The sequence below is a fragment of the Cetorhinus maximus genome, chromosome 13 (genome assembly GCF_964194155.1).
Source record: "Cetorhinus maximus chromosome 13, sCetMax3.hap1.1, whole genome shotgun sequence".
In the NCBI taxonomy this organism is placed as follows: Eukaryota; Metazoa; Chordata; class Chondrichthyes; order Lamniformes; family Cetorhinidae; genus Cetorhinus; species Cetorhinus maximus.
In genome coordinates, this window is record NC_135891.1 from 3,530,872 (window position 1) to 3,552,533 (window position 21,662).

Sequence of the window (21,662 nt, forward strand, 5' to 3'; positions counted from 1 at the left end):
AAACAGTTAATCCACTTAAAGTGCAGATTTCTGCAATCCAGGGGAGATGGACTAATCTGCAAGAAAATTTGCTGAATTCATCAAAATAAACTCCATATCATCAATTTACTGAACACAGCACCAGGTGACACTTCACTCTGACTCCTCCCCATGCCCAACCACCGGAGAGAGAAATGGGGGTGGTGGTGGTGGGAATGGTGGGGAATGATGAGAGATGGAGGGGAGAGAATGGGAAAATGGGCACAGGGAGCATGGCAGGGATAACAGGAGAGGGAGCGGTGCATAGAACTGAAGAGGACTAGTTCTAGCTGGTAGCAGCGTCCAGGGGTGCTGTGGAGATGGTCTATGGGTGCCCCTGCTCCCACTAGTTCCACACAAATTGAAACTTACAAATAAAATAAACTTAACTTGTACTGGCAGCCTCCAACCGTCTCTTTAAGAATCATTGGTTGAGCAGCTGAAGACCCAGGAATGTGGGGCTGAGGTTACATTCAGATCAGCCATGATCTTATTGAATGGCGGAGCAGGCTCGAGGGGCTGAATGGCCTACTCCTGCTTCTAATTCATATGTCTGTATGTTCGTATGACTCCAAAAACCTGAATGAGACTTTTCCGTCTCCATTCAGTCCTAGTAAATTTCAGGGGAAATGTTTGGAACAGGTGTTGGTCCCAATGCCTGTTACCGGCAGTAGCATAGAATGTCTAAATACCTCCTGGCCTGTTACGGCATTAGATACATTTGAGATTTTATTGGGCATAGGAAGCAGAGCCAGGCAATTGGTTCTTTTTTGTCCCCTTCAACGCCTAAAAAGCAGAACACAACAACAGGCCCAACTCCTCCCTTGGTGTTGGGTTTTGAGCTAATCAATGTAAATATCTACAGAATTAAGAAATCTACAACTCCAGCGGAACAAAAGCCTCTCGTCATGAGAATTAAATGAAAGGGTCCCACAATTTAGCAGCTAAATCAGCATCTGTACAGATCAAACTTAGGCCATCCCATTATTAAATTAATTTGCTTTGAACAAAATAATATCAGAAAGAGGAGCGGAAGTAGGCCATTCAGCCCCTCGAGCCTTTACCACTATTCAATAAGATGATGGCTGATTTTCTACATCAACTCCGCTCTCCTACCCTGTCCCTATATCTCTTGATTCCCTTAGTGTCCAAAAATCTTTCGATCACAGTTCTCAATATACTCAACAACTTAGTATCCTCACTCCAAACCCTATTGCCCTCACTCTGACTCTATTTCCCTCCTCCTAATTCACATCATCCCCCCCTCTCCGGCCCCATTACCCGCTCTTGGACCCCCTTTTTCTTATACCTCTGACCTCCATTCCCAAGCCCCACCCCACCCCACCCTGATTCCCCATCTCCCCCTGAACCCCAGCCTCCCCTACAATTCCATTCTCCAGTCTTCCACTTCCCGACCACCCCCACCCACCCAGATCGGTATGCCCCCTCACTAACTCTCACTGGCCGCTTTGTGCCCATCCATGCCTGTGAAACAGGCACAATGCAGACCAGATGTTCCTTTAGTGAGCAGATAAAAGAGGAAGTGGTCCACATAACCAGGAGCATCACCCAAATTCCCCCCTTCACTCCCCCTGTCTAGGGTGCTTTGATGCCAGTTTCGCAAGGAAAATTCAAGGCTGCAAAGTTCAATGACATGTGGTTATTCTGTAAACAGGGAATGAAAAGCAGGCTATTCACCTGTCATATGCCTAGCTTTCCGTTAGAGCGATTATTGGAATCATTAGGGCTAAAAGCTCCTTTAATAGGTTTTTAAAATAATGTTTAAATCACACTACTGAATTGAGGTGAAAATTGAACTCTGTTCCTTGAAGCAGGGCAGGTGGAAGTGTTTGAGTTATGGGACTATAGATGTCTGTTGAAAATTAATTGGGCACATATATTGACAGGGTCCTTTAACCCCCATAATGAAATAATCACTTGGTGGTTCAGAACTTGAATATTGCTGAAATGAGAGACATGTTGCTGAAGATTTTCATCTTACTTTCATCAGGACAAATGCAAGAATGTCAAATTTCAAACGATTGCAACAATTTATACTACAGGAGAAAGGGGTGTTGATTCATTGGCAAATCAACTCTGATTGGCAGAGACATTGCCATGGGGAAAGTAACATGAAACTATGGGGAATAGGGATTGTTTGAACTATAGGGAACTATATGGATCGTTTGAAATTTGGCATTCTTGCATTTGTCCTGTTGAGTGCAAGATGAAAAGCTTCAGCAACATGTCTCTCTTTTCAGCAAGAACCAAAGGGAGACTAATGAGGAGGAGTCACAAGCTGCTTCCATTCCCTCTGATAATTATTTTTCACGCTTTAACAAGAATTGGAACCCAATGTCAATCCATTAACTCTAACTTAGTCCATCCATTGCTCCAAAAAATATCTGCAGCCAGTGCAGAACAGGTGAACTTTAAAAAAGCCATGCAGAGGAAATAAAATCCAAAAGAAAGGATTTGTTACTGACTGGACAAGAAGAATGTAATTGGTGATTTTATAGGACTGAAGAGAGTTGTAGCCTTTAATCTTCATCTCCTGAGTGTAAAATATCACTCAAGTAGCAGCATTTAAATTAATTGAAATGAAATCGGGGTGAAAATAGGAGGGTGACCTCTGTAATAAATATGTGATGTTTCCCAATTTTCCTCAACACTATAGCCAGGTAATACTTTGCACTCGGGTGCTAACGATGTATCCCGTAATGCTTGACAATGTTCCTGGCACTCTCAACACTTGACATTATTTTTAAAGGGACATTGAAGGAAGATTCAGGCACAATGAGACATTCCAATCATTGTTTCCCACCCTGGTGTTGAATAAAAGGCCCTTTAAATTTTTTTTTTTTTTTTGCTGCATTAACATGAAGCAATCTTGATGCCTGCAATATTCCAAATGGTTGTCGGGATAAATGTAGCAGGTAAAATCAATCCCCAGTCCCCTCTAGTGAAACAACTTTGAATGCAAGTATTACACAGCTTATTCTAGAAAGATCCTTACAATGCACAATCCTAAAGATTTTAAACACTTTCAAAAGTTCAATATTAGTATATATATTTAAAACTAAACCACTAACAGACTTTCATAGTTAGATTAAAACAATCGAAGAAAACGTGTCTGATTATACTTTTTACCTGTAGATGAATTTTATTTCTACATTTTCACACTTATCAATCTTTCCTTAATTGTAATTAGCAAAACTACTTGTGGTTTTATGGTCATTTTGAACCCTGTTCTTATTATTTATTACTAATGTCTACAGTAAGGCTAGTTATTCAATAAAATTTCTCACATTTTCCAACATACATTGAGAAGAGAAGAGAAATCCTATATGGCTGAGTCCAGCCTGCTTCTAAACTGCTACATGTGCTGCATTGATAGGTTTTAGTAACTACAGACCAGTATAGAAATACTTAAAAGTGCCAGAAGTCAGAAATGTGCTTTGCTTTTAAGTCACTACAGGGCTAACGCTTACCCAAACATGCATTTAGTTAACTCTTCATCAATTTAATCTGTTAATATTTAAATCTACTGTAATAGCAACCAGCAAACCTTTGTTCTGTTTTACTAAAACTCTCTTTATCATTAAACCCGGGATTCGTCACAAACTTATCTTCCAGCACCATTAAAAAGAAACAATTGTCACTTTCCTCCCTTAGGTTGCTGTATGATAATTCTAAAAGCAAGAAAACCAGGTTAACTAGAATAATATGAGTTTTTTTTTAAAGAATGACATGGTAATATTAACAACAGGTATTGTAACTTTACAACCAGGCTTGTGTGAAACAGAACTGTTTTGTGAATTGATAACCAATCAGGGCTGGTTAGAAGGAATGGTCTCCAATAATCCTCTTCCTATTTCTATTGCTTTGAAGGAATTAATTAATTAATTAATCCTTTAACTGCCATCGACAAATCCTTCTGTATCGTAAATTAGCCAAAATTAATTTGGATTTCTTATTTTAATATGGGTAATTATTTTATCTGAAGGTTCATTTCAATCTAATATATTTTGAAACTGGTGCAAATAAAGTGCTTCTTTGACAAATTTATATCTGGATTTAATTTAATAAATGGCAATAAAAACTGAATGAGGGTTTCTTGAGAATAGTCAGCGATTAGATGCAAATGCTGAAGATTGAGATTGGACGTTGATTTTTTTCTGATAGATTCAAGTGAGATTTAATTTGGAATATGAACAGAAGTTTTAATGAGAATTCTTCATTCCTTCAGTTAGACCGAAGACCCCTGCCTCCCAACGTGAGCCTGCCAACCTTGTACATTGTTTGCTTTCATTGAATGTAAGGACAAGGTTGGCACAGTTCTGAACACACTTACTCCACGCTAAACCCAACAGCCTTAATCTAAAATATTACTCTTGCATGCTGCAACCTACAACTACTACATCCTCTCTTAATACACTGAGAATGTCTTAAAGGTTTCAAATTATTTTTAATTAAAGAGAGTTCCAGTTTTTTTTTTAAATATTCAGGATGCATCCTTGTGCTGCCGCCCTAGCTCCTAATTATACAAACTCTCTTCTTATCCTCTTGCACTCTCTCTTCAGACAAACTGCTATTCGTAATTCATGCCCGCTAAACTGACCCTCACTCTTCATCAACATTCAAGGTTGACAAATTTCCCGACTTGCAAGACAATTATTGCCAAAAAATGTTCTGCCATTCTTTTTTTTAAAATCAGTGCATTAAGTGGCGAAATAGATTAAAGTAGCACTGAGAACTACATTTTATTTATTTACTGGTGTAAACTCTAATGATAGCAAATTGCCAAGTAGTATATGTTGGAAGCGTGTGGTGACATAACTTAAGTGCAATGCCAAGACAATGGAATGACAATGAAGAACTATCCATGGAAATTGGTTTTCCAACCCTCAGGAATGATAAATTTTCCCTGGGACTATAGGACTAAGATGTGCTGTTTACCCTACCGGTTACCAACACCCCCACTGTGCATTGATGTGCAGAGCTCACAGTTAAGCTCTAGATTTTTAAGACAACTTTGCAACTTTGATGCAAGTGGTCAAAGCACATTGTTTGCGTTCTAAAGAGACAGGCCCTTCAAATAGTCATGGTTTTAACAGGTGCTTTAGAAATGTGCTGGCTCACAGAATGATAATCTAAGAAACCATCAAAAAGAATTGTAAACTGCAGTTGGAGAAAACCACTTGGCACATTAACTAGATGGTGAGGTAATAGAAATCTATAAAAAACTGAGAATGGTTTTAGACAACTGCTTCATGAAAGAATGCAACTGTGACCGGCCCACACAGGGACGGTGCCAGACATGGAGGTGGAAGCTACCTCCTCCCCTCTTTGACGCCATTGCCAGTCACTCAATTATCCTTTAGCCAAAAGAGGCTCCAGGGGGTATGACCGAGTCAAACATGCATCGTGTGGAAGGGCACCCCCCTCCCGTCAAGGGGCCCCCACAGCCCCTTGTACACTCGGCATTAAATAAAGACTGAGAAAGGTTCCGCTGTCGTTAGGATCGGTCACAGCAGGGTCCAACGGTGCTCTCCAAGGAGAGCTGCGAGGCGTTGCGCAGGAGCGGCGCCAAGGGCGGGTCCACCATGGAGCAGGTGGGAAAGAGCTTGTACCATCCAATCGCCGCACTCGAGAGATCCAAATCTTCCAGCAGTACCTGGGCCACGCCCATGAAGTATTTACGATCCATCCGGCCATAGTTACCCCACACAATCACCTTGCAGGGCAGAGAGAGAGAGAAAGAAAATAAATCACATTGGCAGATTTTAATCATGCCATCATTGTAAAAATACTTTTTTTATTTTGAAATGTGCAGAGGTGGGAGAAATCACTCTTCGTTATTCACATGCTCCAGGCAAGGGCAAAAAATAACGACCGATTCTGGGACCCCAGTGCTACATTGACCCTGGTCATTTCTCAGGCTCCTGCTCCCCGTAACCCTGCAATTTTTCCTCTTTCGAGCATTTAATCCAACCCCCTTTTGAAAGCTCCTATTGAATCGGTATCCACAAGAACCAAAGGAAAAGAAGCAAAGTATCAGCAAGAAAATAGGCCCCCTGAAAAATAAGGAACTTGCATTTCTACTTTGCCTATTACAGCTATTGAAGTCATTTCTGAACTGCTGGAATGTAGGGAACAGAGCAGCCAATTTATGCACAGAAAGCTCCCACAAATGTGATAGCGACCAAATAATTTGGTTCAGTGATACTGTTGATGGATAAGTATTGGGCAGTGCCCTAGGCTGCTTTATGTCTACCTGAGTGCCTCGTTTTAACATCTAATCCAAGACAGTGTCTCTGGCAGTGCAGCACTCCTCAGGACTGGCACTGGGGGTAGTGCCAGCCTAGATTTTGTGCTTAAGTGGGGTTTCACAAAAATGCTCAGGGGACCAACTGTAGCAGTGAAGAAAGAGGACCCAACTTGTCCTTTTAAGAGTCTGATTCATCAGATATGTTGTCTCAGGGGCGCCCTGTACCCACCTTCTATGAGTGAGGTTTCCACTGTTGAAGCCTCAAAAAAACCTTTCAGAAACAGGGGTTGACTTATACAGCGCGTGGGCTGTTGGTGGGGTCGCCACAAGAGGTCTGTGCTGTGTGGGCATGTCTTATACACCAGGTCTACTTATACACCTCAATCTACAGTAGCTGCTATTTCAATTCAGAATCATGAAGGCCATATCTGGTCAAGATCAACAACCAAAAATTGCATTTAAATAGCACCTTTAACATAGTAAAATATCCTAAAGTGCAATTATCAGGCAAAGATCTGGCACCGGAGCTAATCACACATTCACACACTCACAAACAGTAACACTCACACACTCACATTCACACTTACCTTCACACACACACACAAACTAACACACGCTCATACACAAACTCTCGCACTCATGCTTATCATTTACAATCACATTTGCATACATTCACACACTCTCACATACACACTCGCTCTCACATACAAAAACTCACACACACACACATCTACACAGACACATATTCACATTAGCAATCATATTCACTCACATTCACATTCACAATATATTCACAATATATTCACACTCACTTTCACATACACATTCACGCACACTCAGATTAACACACACATTCACAGTCATATTCTGTCTCACACACATACTCACATTCACACATATATTCACTAAATTGCACTCACACTGACACAGCCACACTCACACTTACATACTATGCACACATTTCAAACATATCACACACACAACATATACTGGCACACACACACCCATGCTCATACACTCACACACCATCACACACACTTATACTGACATTCACATGCGCATGTATTAACTCACTCACAGACTCATATACACCCACCCACACGCACAGACACAAATTCACACACACTCACACACATATACACTCATCCACGCTCATAATCACATGCTCACACATACACTCACATACACACAAACACACCAACATCACGCACACTCACACGCTGACAACGCTTGCAGTACTTTGTGAAGTTTGTACTCAGTTGATCTGTACACTGACCATTGGGCCCTGCCTATCCAGTCCAGCCAGGTGTGACCACTGAATGTAACAGCAGCGTTCACTCCATCCCTGAATTTAAACATTGTCACCTTGAGCCCCTCAATCACGCCCTGTACTGACCTGCAGGATCTTTCCCTGTGGATTCTCAGTGAAGACCAGGATCTGCTGGTACAGGGGATCCAGAGATTTCCGAGCCATCTTGGTTTTCTTTTTTGCAACACAAATTCCGTTCTCCAACAGGTAGAGTTTAATGTAAGCAGCTGAAATGGGGGAAAGAAACAAATTACAGACCGAGCTGGGAGCGTGAAACTCACTCCATCCTGTCAAATATTCTCCTCCTTCTGCGAGGAGAGTGATAAGAACAGCAGAGACTCATCAGGGAAAGGAATGAGCTACTTGTAACACTTTGTTCTTGCAGAACTGAGAACCTCAGTCTGGGCAAGTCTTGGCCTGTCCGAAAATCCTCAGGAGGACTCACACGTGTTTCTGATTCCACTGAGGCTTTTAAAGCTGTGGAGTGGGGAATTCCCGATACAATACTTCGATCCCGACAAACCCAACCAGGGCGAGGGAGGGACAAACAAAACATTCAGGGAGGGAGTGGATGGTTGAGGGGAGGAGCAGATGATCGAGGGTGGGAGTGGATAGTCGAGGGAGGGAGCAGATGATCAAGGGGGAGTAGATGATCAAGGGGGAGTGGATGATCAAGGGGGAGTAGATGATCAAGGGGGAGTGGATGATCAAGGGGGAGTCGGTGATGGAGGGGGAGTGGATGATCAAGGGGGAGTCGGTGATGGAGGGGGAGTGGATGATCAAGGGGGAGTGGATGATCAAGGATGAGTCGTTGATGGAGGGGGAGTGGATGATCAAGGGTGGGAGTGGATGGTCAATAGGGGGTGTGGATAATTGAGGGCGGGGGTGGAAATTTGAGGGAAGGAGTGGATGGTCGATGGGGGTAGTGGACGGTCAATGGGGTAAGTGGATGATCACGGGGGCGAATTGATCCTTAAAGGGGGTGGTCAAGGGGATCGGGACAGGGTTGCATTACCTGGTGGAGACTTTGTGCCGGGTTTCGGGGTGAGTCCACGGGCCTGAATCACCTCGACCTCAAGCTGCCCGTTCCTCTCCAAAATTCCAATTTCCACATCACCTGTCAATCAAATTGGATCAAAAAATCTCTTAGGTGTGTGTTATTCAGCCCCCTGTTAATCTGGAACATCCCAACCTAACAGGAAGTGAAAAGAATGAATGAAAGGCAAGAAGAGAAATCTTTCATTTAGACAAAAGCAAAATGTGAATGCAGGAAATCGGGAAAGAAAAATAGAAAGTTCTGGAATGGAAATAGCCTGGCAGCATCTGTGGAGACAGAGAAACATGGTTAAAGAGCTGGATCTTCCCTCAGGTCCCAGCCTCAACTGAGTAAGAGGTGATCTGATTGAAACCTTTAAGATCCTGAGGGGGTCTTGACAGGATGCATGTGAAGAGGATGTTTCCTCTTGTGGGGGAATCTAGAACTAGGGCCACTGTTTAATAATAAGCGGTCACTCATTAAAGACAGAGGTGAGGAGCGTGTTTTTTCTCTCAGAGGCTCGTGAGTCTTTGGAACTCTCTTCCTCAACAGGTGGTGGAAGCAGAGTCTTTGAATATTTTTAAGGCAGAGGTGGATAGATTCTTGGTAAGCAAGGGGGTGGAAGGTTATCCGGAGGGGGGTGGTGAAAGAGCGGGATGTAGATTTGAAGGGGTTACTATCAGATCAGCCATGATCTTATTAAATCTTATTAAAGCCTGCAGGAGCAGGCTTGAGGGGCTGAATGGCCTACTCCTGCTCCTTGTTCACATGTTCCGCGCACCAGCCCCGTCTTTGTGGCATGGAGCCTCTGGCTGTGTCCGTTTAGTCTCTACGCATCACAGGTGCCACTAAGTCAGTGGCAAAATTCCAGGGATGTTTCAAAATCACCTCTAACTGGCTGCCCACCTCTGTGGAGCTGGCAGCTGATCCTCTGCCTAGGCAGTCACTGGGAAATTTCCCCGAAGGCAGGAGTGCATCAGGAAACCGTCCCCACACATCATCCCACCAACTCCCCACCCCCCCCCACAACTAAAATCCTGGGCCCCCCTGCCTCCACACTCGACACAAGAGGCTGGGAAAGTTCCACGCAATATTTCAGGTTCAATAATGAAATGGACAGAATCTCGTTGATGTGTCAGGGGGTCTTGCTCGCTGGCTAGGGAGCTGGCAAGACACCCACAGCGCTCTTTTTGGGAAGGCCTGCCAAACCACAAGCCAAACAGGCAGTGGAGAGGCCAGTGACAGGCTTTCACCAGCAATCATAACTGCGGGGATGGAAGTCTGCCTAGCGAGAGCGATAGACAAAAGATTTTTTAAAACTGGACAAAGGCTTTAAAATGACTGAAGCCGTGGCTGACTATGACCCAAGGAACTCTCTGGCATTCAGAATAGCTGCCACCCCGTTATTTCTGAAGAGATTGTGAATGCAGAGACCAAATTCCAATGGAATTGTACAAAGGCCATTTACATTTCTAAGGTCAGGCCTGGCCAATGGAGACTACCAGTCTGATAGGACAGATGTCCCTGAAATCTTTTTTTGAAATCCTTAATGGTTGAAACATTACCAATCCCAAGAATCCAGACTAAGGAATATACATCCTTTGTACAGGCCAAAGTGGAGAGGTGGGAGTCACATGACAACCCCCTCACCAACAACACCCCCCCCTCCCCCTCCACCCACAAACTGGTGGAACCTGTAATATTGCCTTGTGGAGCTGTAAAGCAGTCTGCTGTCTTCTATCTAGCAAGCAGCAGCTTAGAACCAGAGCTCTTTCCAAGTTTAAATGTCTGCACTCATCTACGCTGTTTCTACTGGAACTTCTGAACTTCTGTACCAGCGCCTACAAGGCTAATTCATCTCTACGTGGTGCCTATCTCATTGTGGAAGTCGTCCCTACTGGAAAAATGGATTATCCAGCATCAGTCTTTAACCTGCCAACTCTGTGAAAGGGTACACCATTGGACTTTGATTCTGGACTCTGGACTCACATGAAACAATAATTCTTTATTCTGTGGCTTTCACCCTGTAAACCCCTTTCTTTCTCCATTCCCCCCTTCTTTTACTGTATGAGTGAAAAAGGATTGTGACCCCTCCTCTCATGTTTGAGTTTGTGCGAATACACCTCTGAGTTTACCCTATCTCGAGTTTGCTGTGGGGTTCTTAATAGAAATTGGATCACACCAAAACTGAGGGGTTGGGAAATATGCCACCACTTATAAAGGGGGAAATAAAAATCAAAACACCTTTCTGTTTACGGACTGGTGGTGAGAGGAGAAATCAGAGCTGTTTAAATTGATCCCCCTCCTACAACAGGCACCAGAGTCCCAGGATCACAGAGGGCCTGGACCACAGGGAAGTAATGTGGGTTGGGGAGAGGGGTATTTCATGGAGTGGGGCCACTGGGATCGGCAGCAAGGGCAGGGGGTGGCTTTCGTCGGGCTCATCCCCTTCCCGATAGGGGTCACAATGTAACCTCCTTTTTCACTCATACAATAAAAGAAGGGGGGAATGGAGAAAGAAAGGGGTTTACAGGGTGAAATCCACAGAATAAAGAATTATTGTTTCATGTGAGTCCAGAGTCCAGAATCAAAGTCCAATGGTGTACCCTTTCACAGAGTTGGCAGGTTAAAGACTGGTGCTGGATAATCAGTTTCGATCAGAAACTGATTGCCTTAGATCTGGGACGCCTGTCCAGCCCTTCTCCCCTGCCAAGCTGACAAGCAGCGTTATAACAGCCATCCACGCCAGTGGGCCCACCTGCAGCTGGGTTAATCCCAGCGAGGGTGGGCTCAGGCCCTAAAATGGTCATCAATTGACAGTGGGGCCTTCCCGCCTAGAAACTAATTCTGGTGGAGGCAGGAAGGCGGTGGGGTTCCAGTATGCCCATGGGGAGATGCTGGCGTAGTGGCAGTGTCACTGGACCAGTAATCCAGAGGCCCAGGGTAATGCTCTGGGGACACGGGTTTAAATCCGCGGAAGCTGGTGGAATTTAAATTCAATTAATGAACCTGGAATTGAAAGCTAGTCTCAGTAACGGTGACCATGAGACTATCATCGATTGTTGTAAAAACCCATCCAGTTCACTAATGTCCCTTTAGGGAAGGGAAATCTGCTGTCCTTCCCCGGTCTGGCCTACATGTGACTCCAGGCCCACAGCCATGTGGGTGACTCTTAGCTGCCCTGTGAAATGGTGTGGCAAACCACTCCATTCCAGGGCAATTAGGGATGGGCAACAAACGCTGGCTTTGTCAGCGATGCCCACACCCCATGAAAGAATGAAAAACAAAATCCCACCCAAATCCTTCCCACCTCCGAGCTCACCGCCAGCAAGAGTTGAAGGTTCCGCCCATTAGCTCGGTTTCTCTCTCCGCAGGTGCAGATTGACCTGCTGAGGATGTCCAGCACTTTCTGGGCAGAATTTTGCCTCATCAGGCGGGCGCAGTGTTCAGCCCAGGAGCTGCTGTGCAACAGTCCCCTGCCCGCGATCGGGCACCGACTGTGGTTTCATGCTGGCTGGCTAATGAACAGCCTGCCAGCCTGAATCGCACGCTGAAACGCTCAGCGCTGCCTGGGTGGCAACCGGCGGGAGTGGGGGGGGGCGGGGTGTGGGGTGGGGGGGCGCAGTGGGAGCAGGACGAGCGCAGAAGTCAGCGCATGCCGCTGGGGTACGCTCAGTGAAAGCTCCCTGAAGGCACAGAGCTGCCTCAGGGGGCTGAAGATTTTTAACATGAAAAATAAAGAATGGAAAAATACGGGAAACATGTCCCCTCATGTGAGTCTGTCACTTATAAGATCATAAGACGATAAGTCATAGGAGCAGAAGTAGGCCATTCGGCCCATCGGTTCTGCTCCGCCATTCAATGAGATCATGGCTGATCTGATAATCCTCAATTCCACTTTCCTGCCTTTTCCACATAACCCACGATTCCCTTACTGATTAAAAATCTCAGCCTTGAATATACTTAACGACCCAGCCTCTATAGCCCTCTGCGGTAAAGAATTCCACAGATTCACTACCCTCTGGGAGAAGAAATTCCTCCTCATCTCTGTTTTAAGTGGGCACCCCCTTACTCTGAGATTATGCCCTCTGGTCCTAGACTCTCCCACAAGGGGAAACAACCTCTCAGCAGCGACCCTGTCAAGCCCCCTAAGAATCTTATATGTTTCAATAAGGTCGCCTCTCATCCTTCTAAACTCCAATGAGTACAGGCCCAACCTACTCACCCTCTCCTCATAAGAAAATCCCTCCATACCCAGGATCAACCTAGTGAAGCTTCTCTGGACTGCCTCCAATGCCAGTATATCTTTCCTTAGATAAGGGGACCAAAATTATTCACAGTATTCTAGATGTGGTTTAACTAGTGCCTTGTACAGTTTTAGCAAGACTTCCCTATTTTTATACTCCATTCCATTTGAAATAAAGGCCAACATTCCATTTGCCTTCCCTATTACCTGTTGAACTTGTATGTTAGCTTTTTTAGATTCATGCACAAGGACTCCCAAATCCCTCTGTGCTGCAGCTTTCTGCAGTCTTTCTCCATTTAAATAGTATTCAGCTCCTCTATTCTTCCTGCCAAAGTACATAACCTCACATTTTCCCACATTATATTCCATCTGCAAAGTTTTTGCCCACTCACTGTCTATATCCCTCTGTAGACTTCTTGTGTCATCTTCATCACTTGCCTTCCCACCTATTTTTGTGTCATCCACAAACTTGGCAATAGTACGTTCACTTCCCTCATCCAAATCATTAATATATATTGTAAATAATTGATGCCTCAGCACTGATCCCTGTGGTACTCCACTAATTACAGGGTGCCATCCCAAAAATGCCCCCTTATCCCAACTCTGTCTTCTATTCATTAGCCAACCCTCTATCCATGCTAATATACTACCCCCAATACCATGGGCTCTTATCTTATTAAGTAGCCTTATATGCGGTACCTTTTCGAACACCTTTTGGAAATCCAAATATATTACATCTACTAGTTCCCCTTTATCTATCCTGCCTGTTACATCCTCAAAGAATTCTAAAAAATTTGTCAGGCATGATTTCCCCTTCATGAAGCCATGCTGACTCTGCTTGATTAGATTATGTATTTCTAAATGCTCTGCTATTACATCCTTTATTATAGACTCCAACATTTCCCCAGTGACAGATGTTAAGATAACTGGCCTAGAGTTACCTGTTTTTTGTCTCCCTCCCTTTTTGAATAAGGGTGTTACATTGGCCGTACTCCAATCCTCTGGGACTTTTACAGAATATAAGGATTCTTGAAAGATTACTACCAGTGCATCCACTATCTCTGTAATTACTTCCTTTGATATCTTAGGATGCAACACATCAGGTCCAGGGGACTTATCAGTCTTTAGCCCCATTAGTCTCCCTAGTACTTTTTCTCTAGTAATAGTTATTGTATTTATTTCCTTCCCCCCCATCCCACCCCGTTTTGCCCCATGATTATTTAGTATTTTTGGAATGCTATTAGTGTCTTCTACAGTGAAGAATGAAGCAAAGTATTTATTCAACTCCTCTGCCATTTCCTTGTTCCCCATTATTATTTTCCCAACCTCATTCTCTAAGGGGCCTATGTTCACTCTGTCCTCTCTCTTCCTTTTTATATATTTAAAGAAGCTTTTATTGTCTGTTTTTCAATTACTTGCTAGTTTACCCTCAAAGTTTATTTTCTCCCTCTGTATTATCTTTTTGGTCATTTTTTGTTGGTTTTTAAAACTTTCCCAATCCTTTGGCTTAGCACTAATCTTTGTCACATTGTATGTTTTTTCTTTCAATTTGATACTATCCTTAACTTCCTTAGTTAAGCAAGGTTGGTTTATCCCCTTCCTACAATCCTTCTTCCTCACTGGGATATATCTTTGTTGTGAGTCATGAACTATTTTCTTAAATGTCTGCCATTGTTCATCAACCATCTTTCTTGCTAAACTCCTTTCCCAGTCCGCTCCAGCCAACTCTGCCCTCATTCCATTGTAATTACCCTTATGTAAGTTTAGCACAGTTGTTTCCCACCCATGTTTCTCACTCTCAAACTTAATACTAAATTCTACCTTATTATGGTCACTGTTTCCTAGGGGATCCTTTACTCTGAGATCATTTATTAAACCTGCCTCATTACACATTACCAGATCCAAAATAGCCTGATCCATGGTTGGGTTCACAACATATTGTTCTAAAAAAACTGTCTCGAATACTCTATGCATTCTTGCTTGTGTCTATCTCTGCCAATTTGATTTTCCCAATCTACATGGAGATTAAAGTCACCCATGATAAATATACTGCCTTTTTTACATGTCCTCATTATCTCCTGATTTATTCTCTGTCTTACAGCATAGCTGTTTCAGGGGGCCTATAGACTACTCCCACCAGTGTCTTCTTCCCCTTCTTATTTCTTACCTCCACCCTACATCCATTCTACACCTTCCAATCCAAGAACATTTCTTGATATCGTACTTATTTCATCTTGCAGTAACAAAGCTACCCCACCACCCTTTCCTTCCTGCCTGTCCTTTTGAAAAGTCACATATCCCTGAATATTTAGTTCCCAGCTTTGATCTCTTTGTAACCATGTTTCCATAATGACTATAAGATCATACCCATTAGCCTCTATTTGTGCCGTTAATTTGTTTATTTTGTTCCAAATACTACATGCATTTAAGTAGAGAGCCATTAATTTTGCCTTTTTACCATTTTTTTCCCCCTTTGACCCTATTTGCTGCTTTTTTATTGTACACTCTGTCCCTTCCTGTCACACTCTGGGTATCATTACCTAAATAGCTGCCCTGCAAGGCTGCCATACCCTTTTGCTTTGTAAGCCTACGTATCCCCTTTCCAGAACTCTCCTCGAGCAAGGACATGTTAAAAATGAGTTTTAAAAGTCTTTATTTTAATCATTGGTCAAAACCTCATCCCGCCCGTGGATGAAGTTTCGCAAAAAATGCAATGACCGCTTGGCCTATTCGTCTGCCCGTCAAACAAGCGGCTGGACGGGGAGCGAAAATTCCATTTAGTTCATTGATTAAGGACCTTAATAGGCCTCTTAATTGTCGGAGGGCACGCTGCTGCCTCTCGCACGCACCCACGAGCGAAATATCGTGAGAGGGCGTGATGACATCGGGACGCCCGCCCAATGTCATCGCACACTATTTTACTCCCGTTCGGGTCAAGCATGTGCCCACACCCGACGAGGGGAAAGTTCTGCCCTCTGTTTCCTTTTGCATTTCATAACCTCAGGATGTCCCAAAGTGCTGCACAGACAATTAAGCATTTTTGAATTGTTGTCACTGTTGTAATGTAGGAAATGCAGTGGTCAATTTGGGTACAACAAGCTCCACAAATAACAATGGTTGAGGGATAAATAATGGCAAAAATTCCCCTACTTTTCTTCCAATAATGTCATGGGATCTCTTAAGTCCCGTGCAGTTCTGCCATATCCTGTCATGAATGGTGGTGGTCAATTAAACAACTAACAGGAGGAGGAGGCTTTGCAAATATCCCCATCCTCAATGATGGGAGAGTCCAACACACTAGTGTAAAAGACAAGTTTGTAGCATTTGCAACACCTTTCAGCCAGAATTGCCAAATGGATGATCCATCTCGGCCTCCTCCTGAGGTCCCCAGCATCAAAGATGCCAGTCTTCAGCCAATTCAAATCACTCCACGTGGTATCAAGAAACAGCTGAAAACACTGGATACTGCAAAGACTATGGGCCCTGACAGCATCCTGGGAATAGTACTGAAGACTTGTGCTCCAGAACTAGCCACACGCTCCTAGTCAAGCTGTTCCAGTACAGCTACAACACTGGCATCTGCCTGACAATGTGGCATCAAGGAGCCCTAGCAACACAGGAGTCAATGGGAATCAGAGGGAAAACTTTCTAGTGGTTGGAGTCATACCTAGCACAAAGGAAGATGGCTGTGGTTGCTGGAGGCCAAACACATTAGACCCAACATCACTGCAGGAGTTCCTCAGGGTAGTGTCCTCAGCCCAACCATCTTCAGCTGCTTCAAAAATGATCTTCTTTCATCATAAAGTAAGAAGTGGGGATGTTCGCTGATGATTGCACAATGTTCAGCACCATTTGCAACTCCTCAGATACTGAAGCAGTCCATGTCCAAATGCAGCAAGAGCTGGACAACATTACGCTTTGGGATGATAAGTGGCAAGTAATATTCATGCCACCCAAGTGTGTGGCAATGACTGTCTTCACCAAGGGAGAATCGAACTACCGCCCCTTGACATTCAAATGGCATTGCCATTGCTGAATTCCCCCACAATCAACATCCAGGGGTTATCATTGACCAGAAACTGAACTGGACCAGCCATATAAACACTGTGGCTACAAGAGCAGGTCAGAGGCTGGGAATTCTGTGGCGAGAAACTCACCACCTGACTCCCCAAAGCCTGTCCGCTATCTACAAGGCACAAGTCAGGAGTGTGATGGAATACTTCCCACTTGCCTGGGTGAGTGCAGCTCCAACAACACTCAAAAAGCTCGACACCGCCCAGGACAAAGCAGCCGCGTGATTAGCACCCCATCCACAAACACTCCCTCCCTCCACCACCAATGTACAGTAACAGCAGTGTGAACTATCTACAAGATGCACTGCAGCAACTCACCAAGACTCCTTTGGCAGCACCTTCCAAACCCATGAACTTATCACCTAGAAGGAGAAGGGCAGTGGACACATGGGAACACCAGCACCTGGAAGTTCCCCTCCAGGCTACTCACCACCCGGACTTGGAAATATATCACCGTTCCTCCACTGTCACTGGGTCAAAATTGTAGGACTTGCTTCCGAACAGCACTGTGGGTGTACCAGTTCAAGAAGGCAGCAAACTACCACCTTCTCAAGGGCAATTAGGGATGGGCAATAATTGCTGACCTAGCCAGCGATGCCCACATCCCATGAAAGAGTTTTTAAAAATTTTGAGAGTGCCGTTGGGTCCTTGGTTTAAAGTTTCACCCAAAAGGTGACACTTCCAACCATGCAACATTTCCTTGATACCTTACTGGGTGCGTCAGCCTAGATTCTGAGGATCAAGCCTCTAGACAGGGATTTGACCTTCTGACTCAGAGGTTACAGTGCTACCTACTGAGCCACAGCTGCCACACAGGGTAACTTAGAAAATTAACTTTTCTTTTGCTTTTCAGTCACACACGCTCAGTGTATTTTTGGATGTAGAATTGCGTGAGCATGAAAACTGTGACTTCGTTAAAGACCCAAATCACATCATGATCCATGGGACTGACGTTGGATCATGTTATTAATACTGCCTGACTTCTGAGATTCAATCACATACTGCTGGCCATCTGTTATTATGAGACTGACAACTTTCTCATAAAGTGATTATAGTATATTAATTGAAACCTGGGAATCAGATAAACAAGTGTCAGCTGGTTGGCCTGAGAATGCAATAGGGGGCTATGACTTTGTTTTGTGAGGAATTGTTTGCAGGCACTCAATTATTCTCAATTGTCCAAAAGAAACATTTCAGCTTTATTGGTTAGATAGTTTGAAGCAAAGGGGAATATAGAGATATTAGAGCCAGGCAGATATGCGGAATTAGGATGCTGCTCAAGTGGAAAATAAGCACCAACAGTGACTGCTGGTGAAAACAGCTCTTTTCCAAGTTAACTGCCATGTGTAATTCAGTAACGTTGCCGAATAGTTTTGATTCGGGGTTCAGTACATGGTGTTACACTGACCCCACATGGTAGAAAGGCAGAATTGATGCTGGACTCAGGGACATGAAGGACAAACCTGCAGGTAACTGGAGTCCACTACAGTACTGAATATCAAGCCTATACAGAGATTTTATAAGGAATCTCAGCTACTCAAAGCCTCAAGGATTATTGATCTATTTAGTTTAGAGTGGCTTAGACAATGATGTGACCTGACACTGACCTTATGAAAGAATTAAATGGCTGTATCGTATCCTTATTAAGAGAATTTTCTGGTTTAATGGATTGGGACGGAATAGGTGTTAGAGTAGGGATAGGTTAAATGATCGACAGCTCCTCTTTTCCCGGAGAGTAGTGAGCTTCTGGAAAGTGTTTCCAGCTCTTGAGCTGAGTGTTGGTCTCTGCTTTCAAAACGGAGCTGAACCAGCTCCTGACTGGCTCAGAGATATAGAGGCAGGAGTTTTACAGGTATCACTTGCTCCCTGGGATCTCCTAGTTTTGATCAACTGTGGAGGTTGGAAAATAATTTTCCAAGTGTTTCTTCCCTTATTGGCCTTGAGATTTTCTCTGTTTTTTCCTTTATCTATATATAGGAGGGGGAAGGAAAAAGAAAATCTTACATTTCTATAGCGCCTTTCATGACCACAAGATGTCCCAAAGTGCTTTACAGTGAATGAAACACCGTTGAAGTGTAGTCACTGTTGTGATGTAGGAAACACAGCAGCCAATTTGCACACAGCAAGCTCCCACAAACAGCAATGTGATCATGACCAGATCATCTGCTTTTGTGATGTTGATTGAGGGATAAATATTTGCCAGGACACTGGGGAGATCTCCCCTGCTCATTTTCAAAATAGTGCCTTGGAACCTTTTACATCCATCTGAGAGGGTAGACTACGACCTCAGTTTAACTCTCGTGTGAAGAACGGCACCTCCGACAGTGCAGCACTCCCTCAGTGCTGCACTGGAGCATCAGCCTTGACATTTGTGCTCAGTTCCTAGACCCTACATCCCCCGATACAGAGGCAAGCGTGCTCCCAACTGAGCTTCAGCTGACAACTGAATGATTAGGTGGAAGTGTCAATGCTCCAGCCATCATGAAATGTTGGGCAGCCTCGATGAATGAGCTTCTCTTCACCTTCCTGTTAATGTTGCAAACTCAAGTTTGAAGGTGACATCACCTTGAGGCAGCAATAACCACAACAGAACATTCTTGAATATGTAAATTACACATCCCCAGGGGTTTTACTGAGACTTAATGCAGTTTAGTTAAAAAATTCATCTCTATTAAAGAACTAGGAATGGCGTGGAAGGTTTTAAAGGTTGGTTTAACTCAATAGCGATGAAGCAATTAAAAAATAAGGCAGGAAAAAGTCAGGAGTTAGGGGTGGAATAAAATAATCATTACAGAAAAAGGAATGAAACCAGCTGTGAATAAAGAAGATATTTCACATTTTAATTTCTTTTATAAGAATATGTCATCAAAACCAGATCAGAGGTGGAGCAAGATCCAGAAGGATTCCAAGGGCAGAATGGATTTAAAGAGAACCATGTCTCCACATCACAGTTAATAACATTGTTTAAATAGCTGAGAAAAGAATGTCAACAAACACATTAACAACTTTACCACCCAAATCAACAGTGTATTTTCAACCAAAATGGCTGTTATTCTCTATAATATACACAGAGGCTGCTATATCACTATAATATACACAGAGGCTGCTATATCACTATAATATACCCAGAGGCTGCTATATCACTATAATATACACAGAGGCTGCTATATCACTATAATATACACAGAGGCTGCTATATCACTATAATATACACAGAGGCTGCTATATCACTATAATATACACAAGGGCTGCTACAGTATTTCCCGCAAGATGCACAAGAGGCTGTGATTCTCTACAACATAAATATATTAAAGCAATTATTATCTCATAGTTACTGGGATCTTGCTATGCACATTTGACAGCTGTGATTTTTTTACAATGCAACATCTCAAAAGTAATGTATTGGCTGTTGAGAACTTTGGGGCATCTCGTGGATATGAAAGGTGCTAAAGAAATGCAAGTCTTTTCTGTATGGGAGGGGTTTCGGAACATTTCTGAGACATGACACAGAATGATAGGAGCTGAAACTCATTCTTTATCTCTTTTCCTCACTTTGTGTCTTACCAATATTTAATGGTCTGTCTCTGTCTCACTCTCTAACTCTTACCGATTTCTCTCACTCTGTCATTCACTCTCTCTTTCACACTCTCAAACACATTGGCCATGATACTAATCCCCCATTCTGTGTGGTAGAGGATCGCGGAGGTTTCAAACTTTAAAATCAGGGAATATGTGCCATACCCTCCTGCTGCCACTCTTATAGTAGAAGGGATACTTAATGTGTGTGTGTGTGTGTGTGTGTGTGTGTGGGGAGGGGCGGGGTTGGAAAATCATATTTAAACCAGGACCCCGAGGTGAAGATGGAATCCTGGTTTGAGTTGAAAAGTTGCGGATGGAATTCCCAGGATGCGGAAGCGAAGAGGAGGAGTGAGCTGCCAGGTCCAGCAGGTTTAGTGTCTCTTCCAGCTCTTCTTGTGCATCAGACAGACCGTATTCTCTCAATATCTCTCTCATGCGGCCCACAAATGTGCACAGGGTCAATGCTGAAGCTCTAGTTGAGGTACCAAGAGTGTCTTACCCATCGATGGTGTGGCCAAAGTTTGACGGCCTACAAACTGTGCGGGACCCATTCCATCCAGGAAATCCCTGAACAGCCCATCAGACGCCTGGCAAACTCCACTGTAGTTCAAGCTGAAGAGAGAAGAACAGTCCAGTTATTTGCAAGACAAGTCAAATCTGGTTGCAACCTAATCCTTTTATTGTTTTCTACCAAGTCCAGATTCAAACAATGTCATTAAGCAGTAGACATAATGGATAGAAGCATAATCTTCATCAATCCTTCTGGTCATGGCACCCCACTATTGTTAAGGAAAGCTCAAGATCTTTGTGGGGCTCTAGTCAGATACACAATCCTAGATAGTTCATTCTACCCTGATAACAGTTATGATGAACAAGGGCCCCCACAAATAATGTCATTCTTACAAAACACCAGATGCTAACTTGCTCACCATCCAGGCATCTTGTCCGCATCCTATCTAAAGATTGTTTGTCTGTCTAACTAATGATGAGGATTGAACTGCGGATGCAGGCTTGGTAGACCTGCATTTTATTGTTCTCAGCCAGTTCCTTGTTGTTTTACCCTTTCATTCTCAGCTTGGACATAACAGCTGCAACTTTTGCAGTGCATGTTGATTTCAGCATCAAGTGAC

The 21,662-nt window shown here is 43.7% G+C and overlaps 1 protein-coding gene across 1 annotated transcript in view; it reads right to left on the reverse strand.

Moving 5' to 3' along the window:
• Positions 1-2,886: 2,886 nt before the first annotated feature.
• rims4 (regulating synaptic membrane exocytosis 4) overlaps positions 2,887-21,662 on the reverse strand; it is a 109,355-nt gene continuing 90,579 nt past the window's right edge. The window contains exons 3-6 of the mRNA XM_078554831.1: positions 21,032-21,144; positions 8,614-8,715; positions 7,686-7,825; positions 2,887-5,755 (exon numbers count right to left, since the gene is read on the reverse strand). Of these exons, the coding sequence (XP_078410957.1) occupies positions 5,537-5,755; positions 7,686-7,825; positions 8,614-8,715; positions 21,032-21,144 (574 nt within the window). The 3' untranslated portion in view covers positions 2,887-5,536. The remainder of the gene's footprint in view (positions 5,756-7,685; positions 7,826-8,613; positions 8,716-21,031; positions 21,145-21,662) is intronic.